This window comes from Microtus oregoni, unplaced genomic scaffold (genome assembly GCF_018167655.1).
Source record: "Microtus oregoni isolate MIOR12 unplaced genomic scaffold, Mior012 000012F_ref0000307, whole genome shotgun sequence".
Taxonomy (NCBI): domain Eukaryota; kingdom Metazoa; phylum Chordata; class Mammalia; order Rodentia; family Cricetidae; genus Microtus; species Microtus oregoni.
In genome coordinates this window covers 5974694-6001875 of record NW_024543071.1, presented here as the reverse complement: position 1 = coordinate 6001875, position 27182 = coordinate 5974694, and the positions used below count along the sequence as shown (strand labels likewise).

Here is a 27182-nt window from a genome sequence, read left to right as displayed (position 1 = left end):
GTTTATAGTGGCCGCAGAATCATTCGGTAGATTAGACCATAATTGGTGTTTCATTCCTCTATGAGGAGATCAGGTTAGGTTAAGTTCTTCTTAAGGAGTCTTATAATTCTGAAGTGCAATTATTGTATGATTTATAGAAGTCAATAAATATTGATGTTTTACCTTATAAGATCATGAAAGGTGATTTATTATGCTTAAACATGGATAGTTTCCCTCTTACTGATTGATTGATCCACCTCTCTGGACTCATGGGAGGCTTCACCTGCTTTCCCACTGCCAACCGATAAAGTCGACGCTCTTAAGAGTTCCTAGACACATTTGTTAAAAAAAAAAAGGTTTTAAGATGCTATGACCATTTAGAAGAGCAAAATGTTTATAACTGAAGAGTAAACTCAAGTCAGGGGCACACTACCCATGAGACTTCTAGAGTGTGCACACTCACACTACACATGAGACTTCTAGAGTGTGCACACTCACTCACACTACACATGAGACTCCTAGAGTGTGCACACTCACTCACACTACACATGAGACTTCTAGAGTGTGCACACTCACACTACACATGAGACTCCTAGAGTGTGCACACTCACTCACACTACACATGAGACTTCTAGAGTGTGCACACTCACTCACACTACCCATGAGGCTCCTAGAGTGTGCACACTCACTCACACTACACATGAGACTCCAAGAGTGTGAACACTCACTCACACTACACATGAGACTTCTAGAGTGTGCACACTCACTCACACTACCCATGAGACTTCTAGAGTGTGCACACTCACACTGCACATGAGACTCCTGGAGTGTGCACACTCACTCATACTACACATGAGGCTCCTGGAGTGCACACTCACTCACACTACACATGAGACTTCTAGAGTGTGCACACTCACTCACACTACACATGAGACTCCTGGAGTGTGCACACTCACACTACACAGGAGACTCCTGGAGTGTGCACACTCACACATACTACACATGAGGCTCCTGGAGTGTGCACACTCACTCATACTACCCATGAGACTCCTAGAGTGTGCACACTCACACTACATGTGAGACTCCTAGAGTGTGCACACTCACACTACACATGAGACTCCTAGAGTGTGCACACTCACTCACACTACCCATGAGACTTCTAGAGTGTGCACACTCACTCATACTACACATGAGACTCCTGGAGTGTGCACACTCACTCACACTACCCATGAGACTTCTAGAGTGTGCACACTCACTCACACTACACATGAGACTTCTAGAGTGTGCACACTCACACTACACATGAGACTCTTAGAGTGTGCACACTCACTCATACTACACATGAGACTCCTAGAGTGTGCACACTCACTCACACTACCCATGAGGCTCCTGGAGTGTGCACACTCACTCACACCACACATGAGACTCCTAGAGTGTGCACACTCACTCACACTACACATGAGGCTCCTAGAGTGTGCACACTTACTCACACTACCCATGAGGCTCCTAGAGTGTGCACACTCACTCACACTACCCATGAGGCTCCTGGAGTGTGCACACTCACTCACACCACACATGAGACTCCTAGAGTGTGCACACTCACTCACACTACACATGAGACTCCTAGAGTGTGCACACTCACTCACACTACCCATGAGGCTCCTAGAGTGTGCACACTCACTCACACCACACATGAGGCTCCGGGAGTGTGCACACTCACTCACACCACACATGAGGCTCCTGGAGTGTGCACACTCACTCACACTACCCATGAGACTCCTAGAGTGTGCACACTCACTCACACTACACATGAGACTCCTAGAGTGTGCACACTCACTCACACTACCCATGAGGCTCCTAGAGTGTGCACACTCACTCACACTACACATGAGGCTCCTGGAGTGTGCACACTCACTCACACTACACATGAGGCTCCTAGAATGCCTGGTATTGACAGTTCCTGTGGGCTTTAAGTGGAATAAATATTGAGTGAGCATGGCTGGAGTTTGGTCCCTTTGTCTGTTTGTCTTTGTGCCTCACGTGACTTTGAAGGTTAGCATATTCAGATGAGCAGTCTTAGAAAAGCCTCAGGTGGGGAGTGCATTGTTCAGGACGCCTGTCACTTTAATAAATTTCTTCTTTCCAGACCTCTCTACCTGAGTTATCCTTTTTCACCACAGGGACTGAAATATTACCCAGCAGCGCTCTGTCTAAAGAGAAGGCTGGCAGGATGGTGCTATCGATCACTCGTCTGTTGGGTGTCAGCACAGGCTTAAAGAAATTGAAGAAATCCCCAGGTCTTGTGGAAAGTGGCCTTTTCTGGTGTCTTTCTGTGTGAATATTCTTGAATTTAGAGGAAACAAGATAGCACATTTTAAAATATGGATGAGGGAAACTTTAAGTGTTTACTTCTTTGTATAATATTCTTTGTGCTGAAGTAGACATCACACCTCAGCAATGAGCCATGTAGGCCCCTTTTCCACTTGTGTCCCAGTTCCCTCTCAGGTAACCTGGAAGGCGATGCTGTGGTCCCTTAGACTCTGCCTGGCCCTCTGTTCTTGTTGTCCACTGGAGTCTCCTTCTGCCGTGTGAGTGTTTGAAGTCTCAGGCCATCTCCTTATCCTCGCTCATTAGTTTTATTTCTCGTCACCCAGAGTACAAGATGTTCAATAAAACTTTGTGACTTTATTCCCAGAAATTTCCTTCAAATTAACAGTAACTTTTATGTCTTTTAAAATTTCCCAACACTTTTTCATTTTATAAATAATTCATGTGTTTTTGGACTTTATGATTAAGTTCTTTTAATAACTGTCTCTCCATTCTTTCTAAAGACAGGTTCTAGCTTAGAGCTCAAAAGCAAGAAATGTGTTATTATTTTTAAGACCTCCATTCTGATCAATAGTTTGATTTGTTTTGATTTTTTAAGAGCACTGTATTAATGATCACATTTATTTTCATGTTTTTATTAAATAACTTATTCACTTATTTATTTAGTGTGTATGCATGTGTACCACAGTGTTGGCAGGAGCTGATTGTTCATTTCCGGTTTTCCAGACCTGAAATAATCACTGAGAAGCTGTATTAATCAAATCACTGCTTGGCCTATTAACGTATGCATGTTTCTAGATAACTCTTACATCTTGAATGAACTCACTTCTATTCATCTGTGTACTACTATGTGGTTGTGGCTTACCAGCAAGGTTCTGGCACGGCACATCTGTTCCCAGTGGCGGCTACATGGCTTCTCTGGATTTCACCTTCTTTCTCCCAGCATTCAGTTTAGTTTTCCCCACCTAGCTCTGATCTGCCCTATCATAGGCCCAAGCAGTTTCTTTATTAATCAGTAGTGATCAAAGTATACAGAGGGGAATCCCACATCACCACAGTATGCATGCAATATTTTCTGTATCTACTTCTTTTTTGTTTGTTTGCTTTTAGATAAGGTATCAGTATTTATCCTCAGCTGGCTTGAAACTTTATGTAAGCCAGGCTGATCTCAAGCTTGTAGAGATTGCTTGCTTCTGCCTCCTGAGCACTGGAACTAAAGGCCATGTCCAGTCCTCTTTACCTACTGTTGTTAAGTGTTTTTCACATGGGCTGTGGGAGACTTCTGAAGGGGTAGTGTTAGACTGGTCCTTAACTCCTGGATGAGACCCCTGTTTACCATTTACTCACCTAGTTTTGCAGGTTTTATTGCTTGCTATTAAGCATGTAAATAGTGGTCCCTACCATTGACCAGAGGCCACTATTTGCCTCTTATTTTGCCTGTGCACAGATCTGCACATACATCTACTGTCACAGATTACAGAAACTGGGGTGAAAGGAATTCATTAAATTCCTGTCCTTCTGTTTTACAGGGTCTTGAATGTGATTATGCCCTGTGGTGACTCGATCTACATCTGGCCAATCCTTTTCCCTTGGGAAATGATTCAGTGATCCAAACGATCACACTTGTTTTGAAAAATTCTGTAATCTTGAAATTTCCTTGCTGTGTCAGCTCTCCAGTAAAATGTTGATAGGCAAGTGCTGACAAGTTGTCGTAAACATGCTGTCACTGTGCTGGAGTCATACTCGGGTGGCACTGGCATGGTGAAGGGGGCCATGGTTATTGTAAAGATGCTCATAGGAATTCTCCCTTACACATCTGGTGTAGGAGGTTCTTCTGTCTATGTGTTGCTTTCATTGGTTAATAAAGGAACTGCTTTGGGCCTATAGCAGAGCCATAGGGGAACAGAGCTAGGCAGGGAAAACTAAACAGAATGATGGGAAGAAGAGGCAGAGGGAGAAGCCATGGATCCTCCACCTGAAATGGATGCCAGTTAGAATCTGGCCGGTAAGCCACAGACATGTGGCGATACACAGATTAATGGAGATGGGTTAAATTAAGATGTAAGAGTTAGCCAATAAGAAGTTAGAGCTAATGGGCCAAGCAGTGATTTAATGAATACAGTTTCTTTGTGCTTATTTTGGGTGTAAGCTAGCTGGGAGGCCGGGAGGAACAAGCGGCCCCCTACCTGCAACACACATATGTTTCTTATCATAATTCCTTATTCTGTCTCCTCCCAGATTTCTAAGACAGGTAACTATGTTTAGTGACTTCTTGTGCATTTTTCCAGATTCTTATCTGTCTGCAAGCAAATGCAAGTGTGCATCTCCCCTTTTTAAATAATAGAAAAATGGTGTACTTTGCAAAAGCAGCATGTATTTCATGCGTGATTCCACATGTTGCTTTTCAATTGTTGGATGGGTCTTGGGGAAGATCTTGGGCTTTCTTTTGTTTGGATAGCTTTAGAGAGTCTGTCGTATGAATTCATCAATGTATGTGATCAGTCACGGTCCAGTAGCTCCTTATTTCATGTTTGCTTTGAGGTAAAAGGCACAATTTTCAGTATTTGGTTCTGTTTACGCTATTTAAATTTTAGTTATACTTCTTGGTGTTAATTTTTTGACAACGCATAGAAATTACAATGTGAGCTCTTAGGTTATTGAGCCTGCTTTCAAACAGCGCCATGTTCCTTCATGGACATCCAGTAGACTTCCATTTGCTAGTCTCGCAAACATTTTACTTTTGCTGTTTTATTTATTCTACCTTCGCACAGGCTATGAAACTCATGACATGATTAGAAAAAACACTTGCCCCTAATTTACTCTAATTGGAGTTGTTGTTATTGTTGTTGTTGTTGGTGGTGGTGGTGGTGTGTGTTAATTCTCAAAAAGTCTTCAATGTACATAACCTTTTTCTTTGCCTGCCTACAAAGAAAGGACCTTTTGCATGGCAGGCACGTACTTGCCCCTTTGGCAACATCTCCAAGTGGGGCTGTTTTGTTAGAGATGAATCCTTTCAGCTCTCACCTAGGTAAAAGGTCATTTTATTTAGGTCACTGCCATTTTAATGGTTTAGCCTTGGTGTGTTAAATTTAGTATGGACAGCACCCTCTTCCGTTCTGGGCTTTAAAAACCCCTCATGTGTCTTTGGGTTTTTTCATTTGTTTACTTACCTTGTATTGCTGTATTGTTCAAAACTATGATTGTGTAGTTTCTCCAGCTTGTGTTTGCTCATAGGAACCAGTGGCTTCTTGTGCTTTTTTCCCATATTCTGGGAAGCAGACTTCTTCCTGATATATAACCCTGCACATTTTGCTGGTTTGAACAGTTCCTGTCTGGGGGTACTTGTACAACATCTGGATTTTTCCTGTTTCTACACTCATTGCACAGCTCCAAGTTGAGGCTTTGTGCTCGGAATGATCAGCTCTGGCTGGTGCTTTTTGAATCAGGCTGTTGCTGAGTACTCTTGTGGTCCTTCATGCCTTGTCATCCTCCTCAGTGGCTTCTGTGTGATTTCATTAGCTTTGGGACACTTCTCCATAAATTTGGGACTATGAACAATATCTAGTTCTAGTTTGTCCAAAGTGGAGATGTCAGAGTATATTTTTCCTCATTCCTCATCTACCACTAAGAACAGTGACTAGGGGAATCTCTTAACTTAGGAGACTGTGGCCACAGAATGCCTTTGCATTTGCCTCTTTGACTGAGACATGGAGACACTGCACCCTCACACAGACAGAGCAGGGCTGGGATTTGAATTGTAGTTAATTTAGCTATGCCGAGGAGCGGTGTTCTGATAATGAAGTGCATTGTCTTTGACACTTTCATGGGGTATGACTGTGAGTCTTTCAGAGCTTGGGATAAAGTATTTTCTCTTCAAGAGACAGAGCAAAAGAGAACCTAAGTCCATAGAAAATTCCGAGGTTCAAAGCAGAGAAGGTTGAGATCACACATCAACAAAGAGTCAAAGCTAAAAGGCCAAAAATGAGAGGCCAAACTGAGTTCCAGGAGCCAAGAGAAGGTGAATCGCTATCTGGTCCTCACAGCCCGGAGGGCTTGGGCCTTAGCTGCTGTCAGGCAGGGGTGGCCGTGTGCAAACAAGTCCAGTGTGGTGGCTAGAGGAGCAAGCTCACCAGCTTTCTCGGTGGTGGCTGTCAGAGGTGATGTTTCTCTCATACGGTCAGCAGTAGACCCATTGTTCTAAAGCTTTCTTGCAAGTTCCCTAAAGTACACAAGGTTCTTAATCAAAGCTAGAATCTGAACTCAGACTCATTAAATCTGAATCTGAGGTTTGTCTGCTTGATAATGTTTTCATCAATGGGCAAGAAAGCAAACTTAATAAGTGATAGCAAATAACTCTACAAACCAAATTGAAATACAGAGCCAGTGCTATAGCCTAGTGGTATTGGCCTCACAAGTTCTAAGTCCTGAGTTTGATTCCCAGTACCACAAAAAGAAAAAAAATACTTCTGATATGAGTCAGAGATTAAAAAGAAAACAGAAAATAAGTTGCCCTTCCAAGTTTACATATTCAAGTTAGACTTAGTGTCCTTGGTCTCATTCTAGTTTCTGGAAGAATCTTCCATCTTTGCATACAATTGGGACAACTGTGCCTAAAGATAATTCAGAGAAAACTCTGTGCTGTGCCCTCAGATGATTAAAGGGTTGGAAAATTAGGAAGATGAATGAAGATCCCAGGCTCATTTTCCCTGAATGGAAGGCTGCAGTTGCCAAATGTCTTCAGTCTGTGCAGAACTCTCGAGCCAAGTATGGTGTGCAGCTGTTTGCTGGTCTTTGCTGTGTGTGTAACTAAGATCCGTTGGTTAGTGAGATTTCAGAAAGCAACCCTGACAGCAACCAGTGACTGTCGGTGAGCTTCTTTGTGGAATTCACGGGGTGTCCTCTCTGAGGTCTTCATGTGATCTATTCAGTGTAGGGTGCGTGAGGCAGCGAGGAGCATTAGAGGACTCTCAAGGTCCCTTCTAGCCCTGAGGTCCTATTATTATTGCATATTTATAGAGTGCCAAACTTGGCTCTGTTCTTTTCAGAGACCAGAATTGCATTCACTCCCTGTCCAGTGCTATCACAGTCAAAATTAGACAGATCAGCAATGCGTTCATCGCCAAGTCAAGTCCAGATTCTTTGGGCGTTTGTTCACCAGGCAAAGTGCCTGGAAGTGTGTATTCTCTTGAGGACATTAGAGGTGGCCGGAGAGCATGGCAAAGGGTTTTAGGTTCATGCTATAACACTCCAGTGAGACTGTATTGCTTTCCTCTGGGAACGTCTATAAAATAGATAAATAAATTATGTATTCTGTGCTAGTCTGATTTAGAATTCTGTCTTCAGAACCTGTAACCTGAAATAAAATGGAGAAAAAGATTCTTTCATTGCCAAGCTATTTCATACAGTATATAATATTCTTTTATTTCAAAACGACAACTTTCAGTGCCTCAGACATGGTTTTAGAATCTATCCTAGTGAGTAAACTAAGGCAACAAACTCATGGTGCTGATTTACAGCTGTCTGAATAAATCCCCAAACTGGCACTAGGGAGGAAGAAAATATATAGGAAAAACTACAATTTAAATTGCCTGAATTTAAAAAAGATCGTTTACCTAATTAAGGATTCATTTAATAATTAGCTAAGCTGCAGTCCACTTTCGCCAATAATGCTCTCACACTTCTTTTAAGTACCAAACTGTATTTGCCGCTGATTTTAAATATTCAAAGAGGTTTGAAATATGATGCAAAGAGCACAGATACGTGCTTTACCAACATTTACATCTTTTTAAAATCTGCATGTGCGCTGCGTGTGTGTGCAGCGTGCTGCACGTGTGTGCACAGTGTGCTGCACGTGAGTGTGCAGTGTGCTGCGCGTGTGTGCAGTATGCTGCACGTGTGTGCAGCGTGCTGCGCGTGTGTGCAGCGTGCTGCACGTGTGTGCACAGTGTGCTGCACGTGAGTGTGCAGTGTGCTGCGCGTGTGTGCAGTATGCTGCACGTGTGTGCAGTGTGCTGCGCGTGTGTGCAGTGTGCTGCGCGTGTGTGGAGTGTGCTGCGCGTGAGTGCACAGTGTGCTGCGCGTGAGTGCACAGTGTGCTGCGCGTGAGTGCACAGTGTGCTGCGCGTGTGTGCACAGTGTGCTGCGTGTGTGTGCACAGTGTGCTGCGTGTGTGTGCACAGTGTGCTGCGTGTGTGTGCACAGTGTGCTGCGTGTGTGTGCACAGTGTGCTGCATGTGTGTGCACAGTGTGCTGCATGTGTGCACAGTGTGTGTGAGTTCATTGAGTAAGCTGTATATGGCACACATCTCCTGTCATTCTCCTCTGGGGAGGTGTCAGTTCTTCCTGTTACTTCTGGTTTGGAAGAAAGGTCTGACTCTGTAGGTAGGTTGGCTGGAACTCACTATTTATTTAGTCTAGGCTGGCTTCTAGCACTTGAGCTTCCTGCCTCATCCTCCCCAGTACTGGGATTACAGGAATGCACCACCATGCCCAACTTACTGTTTTATTTTAAAAGTAATTTTCTAACTCCTCAAAGTAAAAAATAACTTTTGTTCTGTGGCTCGGTTATTTTTTAAGTAATTATTTTATTTTGTTTATGGATGCTTTGCCTGCATGTATGACTGTGCACCACACTCATGCCTGGTATCTATGAGACCAGAAGAGGGTGTTATATCCTCCGGAACTAGTGTTACAGACAGTTGTGAGCTGCCATGCGGGTTCTGGGAATTGAACCCAGGTTCTCTGGAAAAGCAGCTGGTGTTCCTAACTGTTGAGCTGTATGCCCAGCCCCCACAGCTCAGTCATTTACCAAATATGCAGGCCCCTTGAGACTTCATATTACCCGACCTTTCTGTTGTCATCTTATCTGCCCGTAGGAGGTCCTTTTCATATGTTTTATTGTCTGGACTTTATTATTCTCCCGTTGTTCTTTAGACAAGTTCTAAGTCTTGAAGTAAGGTGCCGCTACAACACGTAAGGTCTATTCCAGGACTTTAAAGGTTTCATAGTGTTGTTACATGATTTCAATAGAAGAAAACTCATTTTCAGAATGTAAGTATTACTTAAGATTTCTATGGAATAAAACTACACAGACTCAGTTGAAGTTTTTGTGATGGAAACTCATTTTCTTTTGAAGTGAGTGCTGATCACAGGGCTGAATTCTCACGTTGATGGAAATCATTCATGGTAGTTTCTTCTCTTCAGTTCCCAAACTGAGACTCACTGGAGGGGCAGGTGCATTAGTTCCAGAATGGAGGGGCAGCAGCATTAGATCCAGACTGCAGGGGCAGGTGCATTAGATCCTGAATGAAGTGGCAGCTGCATTAGACCCAGGTTGACGAGAAGGGTATGTTAGATTCTGAGTAAAGGAGCAGCTATTCAAGTTCCAGAATGAAGATGTGGAGTAAGGGACACCATAGAGCAAGATGTTAAACTGTTCAGAAGATCAATGGAGAAGTTCTTGCTATTTTTATTCCTAAAGCTTTCTTGCTGTATGTAATTGACTTATTAACAACTTTAATATTTAGGATTAACACCAACTTTGACTAAATCACCGCTGCACGTTGTTAAATTGTGAGGTCAGTTCATTAAAGCGTTGTTTCTGTGGACATTGAAAATACAGAGCCAGACAGTCGGTGGTGGCCCACCTTAAACCCCAGCGCTTGGGAAGCAGAGGCACATGGATCTCTGTGAGCTCGAGGCTAGCCTGGTCTACAGAGCTGGTTCCAGGACAGCCAGGGCTACACAGAGAAACCCTGTCTCGGAAAAAAAAAAACAAAACAAAAAAACAAAAAACCAGAGCCAGAATCAGTTCAGGCTCAAGAATGACAGTCTCACTCCTCATGATTTCCCTGGAAGGACCACAGGCCTGGAGCGGGCTCAGATAGAGGGCAGACTGTGTCACCTTCGGCAGCCGCTGAGCGCTGCCTTTGAACCTACCTGAGAGCCGCACTCTTCTCTGATGACAGCTAATTCCTGCTTGTTTTTCTCTTGCAGTTATTAGTTTTAAACATGCTGCATGCTTGCTTGATGTTCACTACTGCCAGAAAAAAAAACAGGCAATATTAGTTCTAAGAATATTTTTCTTTCTGAAGCACCTACAGTCAGGATATGCGATCTACCGTAATTCTTACTCATTTGATATACAGCAATTTATTCTTGTCAGTAGAGGATGGGTTTGTTGTTTCAAATTGCTGGGGTTTGTTTTTGTTGGCATATTCCCCAATACAAATTGAATGGCTGACAAACATCTATTTGTCTGACAGTTCAATCTAGATAAGTGCCCTCTGTTGTCTAACAGTACACTTTGGGGTCTCGGAGATAAAAGCAACCTGAATGCTAGGCTTGTAGCAGAGCTTCTTCATGCAGATAACAGAGGTGATCCATATTCCTGGGGTCTGAAATCACAGAGAGAGAAATGTGCATGTGCACTGCTCCTTCATAATCCAAGCAGGACTGGCTACCTCATGAGAGCAATAACAGTTGATATGAGATGGACCTGGACTTGAAGAGGAATGTGCTATTGGCTTCTGAAGCTGGAGGAGTAGAGTGGCTTAGCATTTTCCCACAGCACACTGGCTTTTGCTGAATGAATTTGCTGCCTGTTTAACACAGTCACTTTGAAATAAGTTACAGCTTTAGGCTGCGATTCTTCTTCAGCTCTGATGTTCTGCTAGAGATGGGGTTGAAGGGGTCTTTGTTTCTTCACAAGATAAAGAAGTAAAATTTTGTCCCTATTGGCTTACCTCTATCTAAAAACATGTGGGTCTTTCTGTAGAATTATTTCCCCAATATATTCATATCTTTTTTAAAAATGGATGAAATGTGTGGTAGCCACAATTATGTGGCTTATCATGTGAAGAAGGAATTGATTGACTGCAAAAGGTAACAGACATCCTTGAAATATGTTAAAGAGCCCCAGGTGGAGATACTCTTATAATGGTTTAATAATGGTTTAATTGCTAGAGCTGCTGATTGATAGATTAGAGAAATAAAGGAGAATATAAGATGATTTTCATGTGTTTATCTTAGACTATCATGTGCAGGGTAACACTACCTATTGAGTTAAGGAAACAGGAGGAGTGTGCATGGAAGAAAGACAGTGCCCCAGGGCTGTCTTGAGCTGGAGACAGTTGCTTTTAGGTCAGCAGTTCTCAACTGTGGGTTGTGGTCCCTATGGTCACATGTCAGATATCCTGCATATCCAATAATAGTCGCAAAATTACAGTTATGAAGTAGCAACAAAATAATTTTGTAGTTGGGGGCACTACAACATAGGAACTACACTAAAGGGTCTCAGCATTAGAAGGCTGAGAAACACTGCCTTAGGTTTGGATGCCAGTAGGAACTGGATTTGTGGTTTAGCAGTTTTAAATGCTAGGTTGATAGTGGTACAGATAAGACTGTTCAGGTGAGTGAGATGTGGCCTAAGCATGAAGACAGCATTTCATGGTCAGATTGAGAAGGAAGTGATGTTGAAGGGGGATTGGGCAGAGACTTGGGCAGTGCCTGGGATTCTTACAGATGTTGAAGCTGAGGCTGCTAAGGAGCAAACTGGTGGATGATATCATAGCTGCATCAAGAGGGCAAATCAATGCCAGGTGGTGGTGATGCGCACCTTTAATCCCAGCACAGAAGCAGGCGGATCTCTGTGAGTTCAAGGCCAAGGCCAGCCTGGTCTACAGAGTGAGTTCCAGGTCAGACTTCAAAGGTAGACAGAGAAACCCTGTCTCTAAAAACCGAAAAGAAAAAGAAAAAGTCAAATCAAGGATACTGAAGCAAAGCTCCTTCAAATTAAGCAACAAATTCAGTGAAGTAGTATTTGTAGTATTAGATGATAATGTGAAGGACAAACAAATCCAAGTTCATACTGGCAAGTGATTGATTATTGAATTGTGGTTAAGTAGTCAGATCTCCTACACAGAAGAATACTAAACAGTTTCTACAGATCCATTGTCCTGAGAGAGATGGAGTTCAGTATTGTGAGTGCAGCAGCTTAAGGGGAGCTGAATAACTCACCCCGCCATAGAGAAGACTGACATGTGCTGCTTCCGCCAAGAGATCGAGATTAATATCAACAGTGACATCTTGTTGATAGGAAACGGCTTTGATTTGATATGGTAGATAGCTCTTTCCCTCTGTGTCCTTTCTCTTAGAAGCAGAGAACTCCAGATTATTTATGAAAAAAAAAATCTGACAAGTCTCAATTGAGGAGACCACTCAAAATTTGAGAGTCATCAAAAGAAGAGCAAGAAACTATCACAAGTCAAAGAGGCCAAGGAAGCATGCAATCTAATATGAGAGAAGAGTGGACATGGGACTCCTCCGTAACTGAGACAAACCAGATGTGGCTTGAATGAGAACTTTCTCTTTTCATTGCAACGTTTATATAAATCTAAAACTATCAAAATCAAAAAGTTATTTAAATAAACAGTAAATAAAAGTTATTTAAATAAAACGTCAGTACCTTTGACAAATAGTAAGTCTGTGGGCATCCTGGAGACACCTGAGGAGTGGTAGGACAGCATTGTTCATAGCAAGGTGAGGAGTGAATGGGGCATCAGCAGGTGGTTACGGTTGTTCTCAGATTGAAGCAGCTTGGGTGAGAAGAAGAGGATAATGGGAGACTGGGCACGAGCTAGGAGGAGTGGTATAGGGTGACAGATGTTTGTAAGATATACAAAGCTGGGATACGTTTAGAAGTATATGTAAACTGGAAGGAAGGAATAAGTAGAGAATAAAATATTAGAGAAGAGCCGGGCGATGGTGGCGCACGCCTTTAATCCCAGCACTCGGGAGGCAGAGGCAGGCGGATCTCTGTGAGTTCGAGACCAGCCTGGTCTACAGAGCAAGTTCCAGGACAGGCTCCAAAGCCACAGAGAAACCCTGTCTCGAAAAACCAAAAAAAAAAAAAAATATTAGAGAAGAAAAAAGGAGCCCTTGATTGCTAAAGGAAAGCCTCTGAGTAGATAGGATTTTAATTTATTTAAAATGGAAAAGGTTTTAGAAAGAATGTTTTGCTTATGAATCCGATGATGGAGGAAGGTCACTGGCTAATAAAGGAACTGCCCTGGCCCATTTTATTGGTTAGAGGATAGGTGGGAGGAGTAAACAGAACAGAACGCTGGGAGGAAGAGGAAGTGAGCTCAGAGACTTGAAAGCTCTCCTCTCAGGAGCAGACGCCTGAGAGAGACGCCATGCCCCGCTCCCGGGATGAAGCTCCGACCCAGGATGGACTAGGCTAGAATCTCCCCGGTAAGCGCACCTTGGGGTGCTACACACAGATGATTAGAAATGGGCTAAATTAATATATGAGAATTAGCCTAGAAGAGAATGGGCCAAGCAGTGTTTAAAAGAATACAGTGTCCGTGTAATTATTTCGGGGCATAAGCTAGCCGGGCAGGCGGCTGGGGTGTTGGGGACGCAGCCCTTCCGCCGCCCTTATTACTTCAAATCCGATATGAATGTTTGTACTTTATTAAGCTTTGTTTGGATCATTCTAGTTCAGAAGTAACTTTTGAAGTGTTTTCAAGGAAAATTTGGACTAAAGTGTGTGGGCGGAGTTTCCCGTCTAGACCTCCAATCAGTTTTGCCAGATGCTCCCCAAATAACCCCACAGAGATTTGTTATTAATTATAAATTCTTGACTGACAGCTTAGGCTTGTTTTTACCTAGTGATTATAACTTAAATTAACTCATTTCTATTAATCTATGTACCGCACCGAGGCTTGTTTGCCTCATATATGTAGTATTTTCCATCCTGCTTGCTCTGCATCCCATGGTGTCTCCTCAGATTCCTCAGACTCCTGTGACTCCACCCTTCTTCCCAGCATTCTCTCAGTTTGGCTTTTCTGCCCAGCTATAAGCCTGTCAACTCTTTTTTTCCCAACAAGAAGATGCCTTGGCAAAGACACATTGTAGGTTATTCCATAACATTTTCCTCTTTTTGTCTAATTAAAAAGGAAGAATTTAACTTTAATATAGTAAAACTCTATAGAACAAAAACAGTTATTAAGTAAGAATTACAGTTACAATATCTAGTCCATTTGTCTCTGGCAAATTTAGAGAAAATAGTCTATTATCTTTGTGAGTCTGAAGTCTGAAAATTTTATATCTAATTTACCTCTTATCATTACTTAAAAAAGCCCTTTAAGTCTAATTATTTAGTCTTTAACTCAATCAAAGACTCCAGAAGAGTAAAATGTTACCTAATGATAGAAACTGCCTGGATACTCACCCAAAGTCCTTCTGTAATGTTGGAAAATCCAACTCTGGCCTACAGGCCTAATACATCTCACAGACTTTTCTGAGATGCTGAGAATTTTGAAGGACTGTCCTACTTTGTCTTGATAAAGTGTGGTGGTTTTTTTCTTTTTTGTCCTGCTGGTCCAGTTTGGACAGTATACTGTTAGCAATTGGGGCAAGGGCAGTTTCTTTGCCCAAATGGCTAGCTTTTGCCATAAGGGAAGCAAACTCCATTATCTTCTCTGAAATACATTGATACTGCCAGGAGCAGACGTGTCTCACTGTAAAGAAAAGTCTTATGTTATAAGACATTTTAAATACAGTATTCTGTAGGTCTTTGAAGTGTTTGAAGACCATCTATCTAACTATATCTCTTCAACCTTGAAAATATACCTACTCTGAGTACAAGTTCAATTATTACAAATGACTAACTATTAACTCATATTTCTTAATTATACATTTTATTTTTTAATGAGCTATGTAGATACAATATTCCAAACAAGAGTAGAAACATACATACAGTATAAAAAAATACCTTTAAATTGGTATCAGTAAACCAAAATCCATACCAATGCAAAGTATTTTGAGATTAACAGTTGTTTTTTGGATTAAAGTAGATTCATTAATCTACCCTTTTTCCCTATCATTCCCATATATCCCAAAATTGATCTTTGAATTTAACTCTTTCGTTAGCTTTTTTTAAAAATGGAGACCAATAACATCTTGTACCCAACCCGCCTAAAGCAATAACAAATATCTATAATTTATTGAGTAACCAAAACCTACCCATACACCGTCTCTTGTGAATGTGGGCATCATTCTCTGTACTACTTGCTGTTGTCTGTGTGCACTAATATTTTTGGGGGAAGCTTAGAAAATCAGGATAATTATTAGGTCTTGGCTGGAGTAGTTTGTGAGGCTGGACCATATGAGACAGCAGCCTTAAAGCTGTTTTGGATGCAGAATTTTGACGAAACTATAACAGAGGCATTTTGAGATGCTGGATCACTAGGGCCATCATTTTTATTGGTATCTGGACTCCTTGTTCTGAAAATACATAAACTTTTAAAGGTAACATGTGTTTCTGTATTAATACTAGTATAGACTTGTATTATACACAAGTTAGCCAAAATGACTTTTTGTTTTATGTTTGAGAAGGTAAAATGTATGTTATGTGTTTTGTAGTTTTTCTAGGTTTATTTCTTTATTTTTGTAGTCAGGATTTTCAGTGGGCCTTCACCAATCAAACCTGGTCCATCTCAACCTGGAATTAATTCACATCCTTCTGTTTTTGTTTTCTGTGGGAACAGAAGCATAACCTATTCCCCAAAGCAACATATCTTTTGACTTCAATTTTAAATCAAGACATTTAAAAAAATATATAGTTTGTTTTAATCCAGCAACCTTTATAATCCAGAGTGTCTTAACAGCTCTCATTTTTTTCATCAACAGACAAAATATTCAAATACAACATAATGACATACAGAATCCAGACTCTTTGTATACTTCCCATCCTATGTGGCTTTTTTATACTACTTTACTCTTTCTTCAAAGGCTTTATTATTTTAAAGCTATTTTTCCTATGACTGTCTGTACCCATTTTCTTTCCTTTCTTAGGCCAATACCATTTTTAAGCACATTGTAACGTATATAGAAGTTTAGTTTTTTGTTTTGTTTTCTGTCTAAATCTGTCTTTACTGCATATCTCTATCCTTTTCTGGCTGCATAATTCTTTAAACCGCTAGGCTAGGACCTCCACCTCAGCTTTGGTGGCTGACTCAGCCCCAATCTAAGTCTGTGAGAGATGATGAGCCACAGGCCTGGCTCATTTCTTAACCAGGAACTGCATTCAATCCCACAGCTCTGGGATGCTGCAGGTGTTTTTACTTAGTTTGTTGTTTTTTTGTTTGTTTTTTGCTTCTTGGGCTCTATGTGGAAATGCAGGCCCCACATTGGATGCCATTTGTAGGCGGTCCACCTACAAAGGCATTCCTTTTCTGTCCTACCAGCTGCTCCCGAATAGCCAAACAGAGACTTAATATTAATTATAAATGCTCAGCTGATAGCTTAGGCTTCTCTCCATCCAGTTCTTACAACTTAAATTAGCCCATTTCTATTATTATATATGCTACTCTGAGGCCCATGGCTTTTACCTCTCCTGCAAGGAGTTTCCATCTGGCTGGTGGCTTCTCTGACTCCACCCTTCTTCCCATCATTCTCTCTGCCCCCCAAATTCTGCCTGGCTATCAGAGAACAATACAGTTTCGCAGTGTACAGAAGAATTATTTCCAGTAGTGACTTTCAGGTATTGCCTATGTAGTGCAGATTTATTGGCTGTATCCATAAAACATTTACACTGTCATGTAGCTTTGACCTTTGAGTACCATTACCTCATTGTAGCAGCATATTTTCAAGTATGAAATCTGTTGACATGGCTTAAAAATAAACAAGAAGAAATGGGTATAGAATTTTTATCTATGAGGTGGCTGACTCCAGTTTGGAGTTTCAGAGTAATTGTGCAGTGTGTCTTTAGGCATTGTGGGTTCTTCTTTATCACTGGCATAGCTTTCCTTGCAGCCTTATCATGGTTGCTTTATGGTGCATCCTTTGGAGATTAATCTTGAAATATATTTCACTAACATTCACCTATGTGGCTGTGACTCATCTTCTTACATCAGAGACTTTATTCCATCAAATAAGATATTTAACTTTAAGTATTTATCCTCCCCCAAACCTTAGAGTTATTGTTGTCAATATTTCAGGTGTTGACACCAGTGTATATTGTAAGGCTTTTGATTATTAATTGTTTTTGGAAGAGAGTGTTTTGTTTCAGGATGACCTGATGATAAATTCATATAACAAGGAGAGTAGTGTAGCTAGCCTTGCCTTTGGGGCCCAAAGACCACAGCCTGTCTCAGAGTTGTGTGTGCAATAAACAGTGGTGGGAAGAATGCCACCATTGGGAGACCGGTTCTCCTTGTGAGGTCCAAATCCTGTGGCATGGTAGAACACTCATCTTCTGGCTGAGGACCAACCACTTTTGAGTTCTATTATGGTCTACATGATGCCTGATATGGTTCCTTGGTGTCAGTTGTACGGATTCCCCAGCATCACTTGTTCTTGGATAAGTAAATGACCCAAATTATGGCTGTGGACAGCTTTTGAAGGGAAGCTAGGCACATTACACCGAGAAATTATAGTTGTGTGAGTTAATTACACTAATTTATATACCTTTCTTTAGTAGATGACTTTCATACAAGCAAAACATCTGCTGCCATGGCTTTTACTTATCAGAGTATTATTTTCAGGGTGGGTGGTATTTCAGGTTAAGTCTGTGGAATTATTTTATTTTGTACTCAGAAAAGACTTTAAAGAATTGGATTTCTTTTACTGCATACTCACCCAGTTCCAGATGCTGATACCAACATCTGGGCATTCTAATAGAAGCTGATTTTCTGAATGAGGTACCTTAGTTGCTGGTTGACAGGATGACATGGCCACACCATGTTCAGTGTCAGTGTCAAAAGTTATAAGCTACAGTGTGTGAAGGTAAGTGGGCCGTGATCCCAGCCGACTCAGGCTTGAAACACCAGTGCTGCACAGAAATCTCAAACAAGTTTGGAAATGCTGAAAGAGGAAATAAGAGGTGCAGTTACCTGAGTTGTGGAGCTGCCCATTTTGCAAATTATTAAATGATGCAGCAGTGATGCAGTCAGAATTCCTAGTCTAAATAAAAATCTATTTAGCACTGCACAGCACATAGAATTCTTTTTCCATATGGATCACATATGGGTTGTGTGAGTCCCTTTGTTTATACATACACACAGAATCTCATAATATGCACAGAAATATTCACATGTGTATTATAGCTCACTGCAAGAAAGTAATTAGGAAATGTGGTGTATTTTATCTCATAATGTACAGCTAAAACATACATACCCATTTTAAACATGTCAAATATACTTGAAAGTACAAGTGAAAATTATGAGTGATTATGACTTTTTAAAAAATTGTAGAAATTTAAGTCTGTTTTCCTAGTATTCCATCCCGAAGAATGAAGAATTACCTGGTGCTCTCATGTTAAATTGCTTTTCCCACTTGGTGATGCCTCGTGGCCGGGTGTGTTAGTATTTCCTCTCTGGTGGTATAAGTGTGGTCCTTTAGCCTTGAGTTTGTGCTGGACAGGAAGTATAAATTCCCAGATCACTGAAGTAGCTCAGCTTAGAATTCGTACAGTAGGAGGAAAGGACTGACACCTGCATATGGTTTTCTGACCTCCATATATTCAGCATGGCATGCATGTGGGTATGGGCACACACATACACACACACACATATGCACACACACATGCATGCACGTGTACACACACACATTCTTGCACACACATGCACACACAGTAAGTAAAAATGTAATAAAAATGAGAGAATATACTTTTCCATCACTGGTACTAAGTGCTGGGAACATGTGGACTGGGCACTTGATGTTCAGCTCTAAAGTTTTAAGAACTGTTTAGTGTCTAAACAGTTGAAAAAGGACAGTTATTCTTAGTTTATTCATTCTTTAAAAGAATCAGATTGGAACTGATTTTCTTTAATAATACTGAAGAATGACAGTCAATTGGGTTTTTTTGTTTTGTTTGTGTGTTTGTTTTGCAAACCGCCTGAAAATGTAGCACCCTTTGTATCTGAATTAGTCAAAGTATGTGGACTTTCTCAAGCTACTTTTGGTGTGTTGAGAAAGCATCCATAGGGAGAATGCACTAATTTGTATTCTTAGTCATGTGTACATCAGCTTCATTGCATCCTATGGGTCCTATCAGCTGCTATTCAGAGGAACTTGCTTCCTGAGGTTATCATAGCCAAAGTATTAAGAAAGATTTATGTCTGTTTATAATATTTAATCCATGTAGTAACCACAAGAAGTAAGCATTAAGAGATGTAAGCATTTTCGAGATGAGGATATTCAGAAGACCTAATGTGACCAAGATCACTGGCTGGGTGCTCTCTGTGTTTTTCATTCAACTCCCTGTTCCATTTTATCTGAGCAAGTTGCCAGTGATCAGATCCTTGCATATGAGTTTACTTTGCCTTTATCTGAACTGTGTAGCTTGAGATGTTGTCACAGAAATTAGTCTGGCTGTGGACAAACAGAAGTGTGATTAGAGATTGAATACTTGGTGCCAGAGGTATATGTATTTTCAAACATAGTAGCTGGACATTATAGTGCTGAGACGTCATTTAATTAGAACCAGATAAATTAGGTAGTAGTGATGACCAACAGTCATATGGCTTGCTAACAAATACATTTTCATGGCATTCTGTAGATATCCCAAAGTGTTAACTATAACAGAAGCAGTTCAGTTCTTCGGAGCAGTAAAATTCCTTGGCTCTGAAAGCATAGCAGGTTTTAATAGGCGTATCACCTAGTAACTGTGGCATTATTAAATATAAGGAGACTGAAAAACATGGTAGAAGCAACGGAAAAGTCTGGCCAGCATGCTTAGTTTGTTTTAGGACTATAGAGAAATCTATTAACTCTGGCCGCTATAGACCAATCTGATTAGGAAGTGGGACAAGCTGTTCCTTTCATTACACCAAACCCACACTGCACTTTGTATCAATTATTTGGCTGTCTGCAGCATGTAGATTAGAATAAAGGGCTTTCTCGGTGTTTGTGAATTTTGCGGATTGCTGATTAGTAATTAGAGTACTGAATGAAGGAAATTAGGCCAAGACTGAATGGGAATGCGAAGGTCTTAATTCAGTAATACAGATGTTAGAAACAGATTGTCTTGAGCAGCTCATTCAGTATAGTGACATTGTACATATCCATGGTGTTATTTTGCTTCCCATGTAAGATTCAAGTCAAATGCCTTGGAGATGGTTTCCTCTTCTATGCCTTGTGATATAGCTGTATGGCTATTAATTTAGTGAAATATCCTGTTTGCCAGGTGTGGGAACTAGCTGATTTTATTGTAATACCAGATCATTACTTAATTCATATGCAACCAAGCACAGCACATGGAAAGCATTATAAATCTACTTACAATGTGGCTGGTCTGATGATAACATTGCATTAAATTCCCAGGTGAGGCAATTTAAGCAATTGCTTTGCCATGTGCACGACATGGAAATTAAATTCTCATATACGCTTTAGTAATAAACCAACCTCATTGTTATGTTTTTGCTTGTGGTAGGCCATAGAACCTCATTCTGCTTGCATATACAGTGTGTCCCGTATAGAGTCATATAGCAGGTAGTACCAGAGATGACAAGTTTTAATTAATTTAAACTAAGTTAACTCATGTTGTTCCCAGTTTTGCAATGTGTGCCCACAGACACAGTGAGCTCAATTGGGAAATGTCAAAGAGTAGGTCAAGTAGCTAGATTATTTCAGACCAAATTTCTAGACCAAACTGAAAAAGTGTCTCTGTTTGAATTTGGCTTTAAGAAAACCAGGCAATCAGTACACAAGCATCCTGTTCCTATCAACCAGAATCTCTTTACATGTGAAATTCTTATTTTTATAACTACAGACGCACTTTTGTCGTCATTTTAGAGTCGTCAGATAAACATGGTCCCTCTAACTGCACAGGGATTGTTAATCTGTCACAGTTTTCTCGTGTCTGTTCTGTAGAGTTTTCCAACACTATCTAGTTCATTTGAAGTATGAAGTATAAATCATAGAGAGTAAGTTTTACACAACTAAAGTGAGGCCTGCTCTTAAACAAGTGTGCATGCACACATGTGTGTGTGTTTGATATATTGCAATGTGAAGCTTTTCCACCTTTATGGTATAGGCCAGGCATTACAGTAGATTACAGACTGAGCAGACTGTGGCCTTCTCCTGCAGCCACACACAGGGACCAGCAGACAGGGGACTTCTCTTGCAGCCACACACAGGGACCAGCAGACAGTAGCCTTCTCCTGCAGCCACACACAGGGACCAGCAGACAGTGGCCTTCTCCTGCAGCCACACACAGGGACCAGCAGATAGGGGACTTCTCTTGCAGCCACACATAGGGACCAGCAGACAGTGGCCTTCTCCTGCAGCCACACATAAAGACCAGCAGACAGGGGACATCTCCTGCAGCCACACATAGGGACCAGCAGACAGGGGACTTCTCCTGCAGCCACACATAAAGACCAGCAGACAGGGGACTTCTCTTGCAGCCACACATAAAGACCAGCAGACAGGGGACTTCTCCTGCAGCCACACATAGGGACCAGCAGACAGTGGACTTCTCCTGCAGCCACATATAAAACACCAGCAGACAGTGGTAACTGACAACCAGGACTAAAAATGTTGACAATTTCTTGATTTGCCTGGTTAGCTTATGTATAGAAGTCATTAACTATTTATAAAATGCATTATGAATTGGGTTCCTTCAAGCTGTAGCTGAATGTGTGACATTTCCAGCTCAAATTCTCATGCTTGCATTTGGCTAAAGTACAGATTTTATAGTCTTAATAATAAAGTAAAAATGTTTTAGGTTTATCAGGATACAGTAAAGGTTTCAATTCGTTAATTTAGAATCTTCTAAACTAAAGTATCATGTAGGTAATTAGTAATCCAGCATGAGTTTTTAAAATTCCACAAAAGATAACATGATTTATTGATTATCCTTAAAACAAGCCAATTGTCATTGGAAAGAATTTCATCTTCGTTGTTGCTGTTGTTTTCAAGCAGCACAGCGATGATTTCAAAGAGTGAGTTGTGGTTATGACATACAGTCAGCTTACTTAAAAATTCAAATGCTGAGAAATTAGGAGAAAATGTTGGTCTTCCAAATATAATTCTTAATAAAGAACAGCCTGAATTTGTTTTATTTTTGGAAAATGAAACTCTAGTGCAGACTAGAATGGCATTGTACAGTTCTCATGGGTAGTTATTCCTATTTGCAATGGGTCTGCCAGGAAACACTTTGCTACGCTCAGCATATCATTTGCTTAATTACAGCCAGAAACGTCCTCCACGACCTACCTCTTGTCCCAGTGGTGAGGCGTACCTTTCACAGAGACCACCTACAACTATGGGTGCCTCCTCCTCTATGGGAGCACCATTCTCTTCATTGCTGCTGCCGAAGCAGTGCCTCCTGACCAGAGCAAGATCAGATAACCAGGGCTCTACATTTGTAATGTTGTCTTTGTTTGAAGTATGATAAATCTAAATAAGAACATAATGGAATTGCACAATCTATGCCAATTTATTGGTATTTTGGTAAAAAGGGGGAAACAGAAAACAATCTCCATATGATATTTTTGCATCCTGTGGAATGTTTTAGTCCCCCATCGTGATGAAATGAATAATGCAAAAGGCAGCTCTGATACATCAGCCTGTCTTAAAGGTTTTCATTTCCTTTAATGCTGTAAAATACTTTCACCTACCTGGTTTGAGACTGTGATGGTGGGGTCTTCAAGTGGGCAGAGAGGTTTGGCATGATCTAAGTGGGCCGACCTTGTACTTAGCATTTAAAAATGTTCTGTATGAAGTCAGTAGAAATGGGCAATCCACAGTAGCTTCCACAGGAGAACCAGGTTAAGCATGTGCTCTCTGTGGTGAGAAAATATCTGGCGAGTTCACAGACAAATTGGTTGGGCCACACCTGAACTTTGAAGAGCTTGCATATTGATGTCCTTACTGACCACACACCAAGGCCTTATGTCTCTGACCTGTTCTTCTCCCTGCAACGCAGCTATGGTCTTATTTATCTCCTCACAGAGACCTATTGCAGCTGCTAAATTTTAAGACAGATGTTTGTGGCAGGAAAGCCCTGTTGAAGAGGGAGACTCTGGGCAGGCAGGGATGGACACATCTGTCTCCTTTATCCCTAAGTTTTTATAGCTCTGTGTTGTTTCTCTGAGTCTCTCCAGAGCTGGTTTATAAGGTAGAAGAAACTCAGCTGAGCATCATGATCCTGAGATTCTAGGCACAGTGGAAGGAGAGTTCCCTTTAGAATTCCATGATACTCTACTGTTTTCCTCAAACAAGTATCTGGGTGGTGTGTGTTTATTTATATTCCAGAAAGCCTTTTAAAACTGGGTTCTGCTAGATCCAGCATATCATTTGCTTAATTACATCTAGAAGAGCAATAAACTGAATTATATGCAATAAACCAAATTCTCTGTTATGTGCCACACTTGGGAGAATTGAAAAAATAGTAAAGAAAGAATATTTTCTGTGTTTTGTGCTTCAGATAAGGCACCCACTTGAGAAAGACAAGCTTTTTAAATGATCTGTAACTCCGTGGTTGTTCTTGTCTGAGGTTCCCTTAAATAATATGATTTTAAGGTCTAATGAGCCGATTGCTACCGAGCAGTGTTATTCATTGACTACTAGAAAAATAGAATCGTAATCTTCCAGTTGCCTTTTGCTTATGAATTACAGGTAGTTCTTTGAAACTCTAGGGCTTTCTTCCAGACCATAGATGAACAAATAAGAACTTTAAGTCCTAGATCGTTGGAGTCCAGGAAAGACATGACAGCTTCCCGCCCTCCACTTTCTAACTGACCGTTTTACTTAATTAGTTGAGAAGCAAAGTCAGCAGCAAATGATTTTTGACCCTGACTGACATGGTGAAGATGAAGTAGGGACTGATAACCAGACTCAAGTTTCACAACTGATTTTTGTGTATTTAGACAAGGAATGAATGGCTTGGAGCCATGTCCCTCTGACTGCAGTGTACACAATGCGCAGTGTACCGGACAGGTGAGGGGATGGATGCTCCAAACACGATTCACTGAAGACAGTGACTCATAGCCTTTAGTTACAGGAACTGGGGAATTTCTTTGTGTTACCAGTGTCTGTCTGTCTGCTCACCCCCCACTTTCTCTCCCTTCCTTCACCAGCATTGCTCTTCCTTAAGCTATTACTTAGAGATGAGTTGGGGACATTTGAATACCGCTAGCTAGGGAATGGCTTACAGTCCCTTCTCTTCCTGGAGAGTAGCATCCCAGTGATGAAATATACATGTGCTTGTCCAGACAGTTGGTGACAGGAATATTATCCTAGAAGTGGAGACTTTCAGAGGTTGTTCTAGATTGCACAGTGCAATTCCTCCGGAGACTCCCATACACTCCTGCTTTAATTACAATCTGAGTATAACTGTGTTTCTTCCAGTTTAGTAGTTTTATTCAAACAACATGCAGAAGAATAAATTAATTTTAATCTACTTATGAAAAATAATAGAACATTAACACAAAGCAGAAATTTCTTTCATTATTGGTATTTCTTTTTAAAACAAATTTGTAATTTCCATTAAGCTGTGTTGGGGAACTTTGAATTAGCTGCACAGCTTTACCGGTAGGCTTCCATTAGGGGGCTTCCCAGGGTCTGAGATGGCCGCCTTGATACCAGGACTGCTTGGCCGTGTTTACTTTCTAACGCTCACCTCGCTCTTTCCCTTTTTGTTTTGTTTTATAGAAAAGGTCACGGATTGCCTACAGTGACGAAGTACGGAATGAGCTCCTAGGGGATGATGGGAATTCCTCCGAGAACCAGGTAGAATGCTAATGAGGAAGGCCTGGTGGGTGGCTGGAGGGTGAAGGAGGTCACAGGCACACTGGGCTCTCAAGCTGCTCCCTGACAGTGTTAGCAGCAACTCATGTGGAAGCGATACTGTTTAATGCAAAGCTGGAGTCTTAATCAACTTCAAAATGTTTCTCGGAGATCTTACATTTAACCCTTTACCTCGTGATCACTGTCTGCCATCTTTTAAAAAAACTCTTTTCTTCTCTTTTCTTTATTATTTAGTACTTAAGGAATAACTTGAAACACGCTGTTTGCAGACAAAGCCAAGGTCTTCACCTCAAACACATGTAAGAGGAGTAAAAAAGTACATGATGCAGCTTTGATAGGAATGCAGCACAATTAAGTCAACACTCGCAGCCAAACAAATGAAAGTAAGCTTTCAAAATCCAGCCTCACAGCCCCGGCTCCCATTGTGTGGCTTCTTAAAAATACATTCACCAGATGCAAATGCCCAGCACCAATGTGGGACTGTGTGCATGCCCAGGCAGAGGCCTGCCCTGCTTCTGTGGTGACAGTGGTGACAATAGCAATAGGATAAGCCCTGCGTGCACCTTAGGATCTGCATACAGAAAACACATTCCCGATACAGTTTCTTCGTAAACGGTTCTTACAGCTTGCCCGCCATTCCTCATTGGACGGCCGTACAGTCCTGTCATGAGTGTAATTAGCACCCTGCTACTCTCTTTGAATTAATGCTGCAGACACCGTAAGTTCACATGGTATGGTATGTGCAACTCTTTAAAAGCCTGTCTCAAGATGCTTGCTGTAGAGCTGACTTTGTCTCTCACAGCCCTGGGGACTGCTGGGTAGCAGGGAGCGCCGTAGGTAAGACCTTCTTCCAAGGGTTGCTTCTCTGCCCCCAGAATGAGCACTCCCTAGCTAAGACACAGCTGTGACTGGAGGAAGCTGCAGCCCATCCATCCAGCAGAGTTTGCAGCACGCACCTCCCACTCCAGGGTTTATATTTACTGGCACTAAATTATGCAGCACAGAATGTGAGCACTGTAACCTGGGCGGAGGCTGGTGTGACAAAGGCACCCGTCCACCCACCCGAAAAGTGGGAGAAGAATCACTGAGCAGGCCATTTCTTTGGGTTGCCTCCTCCTCTATGTGGATGGTATCAGCCTGAGTTCAGACATCACTCAGCTTTGACTTGCAGTGTCAACTTCCGTGACTGAAATGTGAGGACAGCTAACAGGGGTGGTGCAGAACAGAAGTGAACGGTAATGTTGGGAGGGGGGTTACTCAGAAGAGATTAAAAAATGGGAGAATGAGAGGAAAATATTTCTGCCTTTTTATAGTGAGGTTTGGATTATGCATGACTCTTGGAATGAATCACAATTTTCTTCTCTAACTACTGTAAAAAAGAAAAAGCATTATCTTCTTTGCAAAAGAAAACAAACAACAAACAAAAAAAGTGTACGTGCAGCTTCCCTGTCAGTTCCTTTGGAAGCTGTAGACTTTCCCAGTCTGAGCAGCTGCTGGAGAATGGACAGAAGGGAGGGGCTCCTGCCTAACCCAGGCTGTGTGTTCTGATGATGCTGTAGTTCTCTGACAGGATCCTTTTTACACCTTGTTCACTTCTCTTAAGGGACATTTAATGCACCTAAAATATTAGCCTTACATACATATAAGTATGATTTTTATGCCTAAAGAAAAATATTCCACAAAAATAGATTTGAGCTCATAATTTTTGAATTTTTCAAGTTATATCCTGTCAGTTTAAAGTGATTATGCAAAGATTTCCCCTAGACTTATCTGAATGAAACTCACAAGTTCTGAAAGTGCTGGCCCTGAAACTGGTAAGGAGCTGCCAGTCCAGTAAATACGGCACAGCGGATTGCTGTCCTGAGGGCGTGGAGATGGTCGGCTACGGCTCCGTGGACTTTCCAGCCTCACATTTGAATGAGCTGTGAACATTCACAGAGATCATGCTAAGCTTTTTGGATAATTTGTTACCTTGCAGAGCAGAATCTCTGTGACACGATGAAGTCATTAAGCCCTGTGTTGAGGGTCTTTGTCATAATATAGGAATTTAAATGAGCACGCCCTTAACCACTGGCTTCAGACGTCACTTGAAAATAACTTTTATTCTCTATCAG

At 41.4% G+C, this 27182-nt stretch overlaps 1 protein-coding gene across 5 annotated transcripts in view; it reads left to right on the top strand.

The window, feature by feature from the left end:
• Window positions 1-27182, top strand: part of Vti1a (vesicle transport through interaction with t-SNAREs 1A) — a 332589-nt gene that overhangs the window by 47489 nt on the left and 257918 nt on the right. For all 5 annotated transcript variants that reach the window (XM_041660693.1, XM_041660694.1, XM_041660692.1 and 2 more), the window contains exon 4: window positions 24973-25050. In XM_041660693.1, the coding sequence (XP_041516627.1) occupies window positions 24973-25050 (78 nt within the window). The remainder of the gene's footprint in view (window positions 1-24972; window positions 25051-27182) is intronic.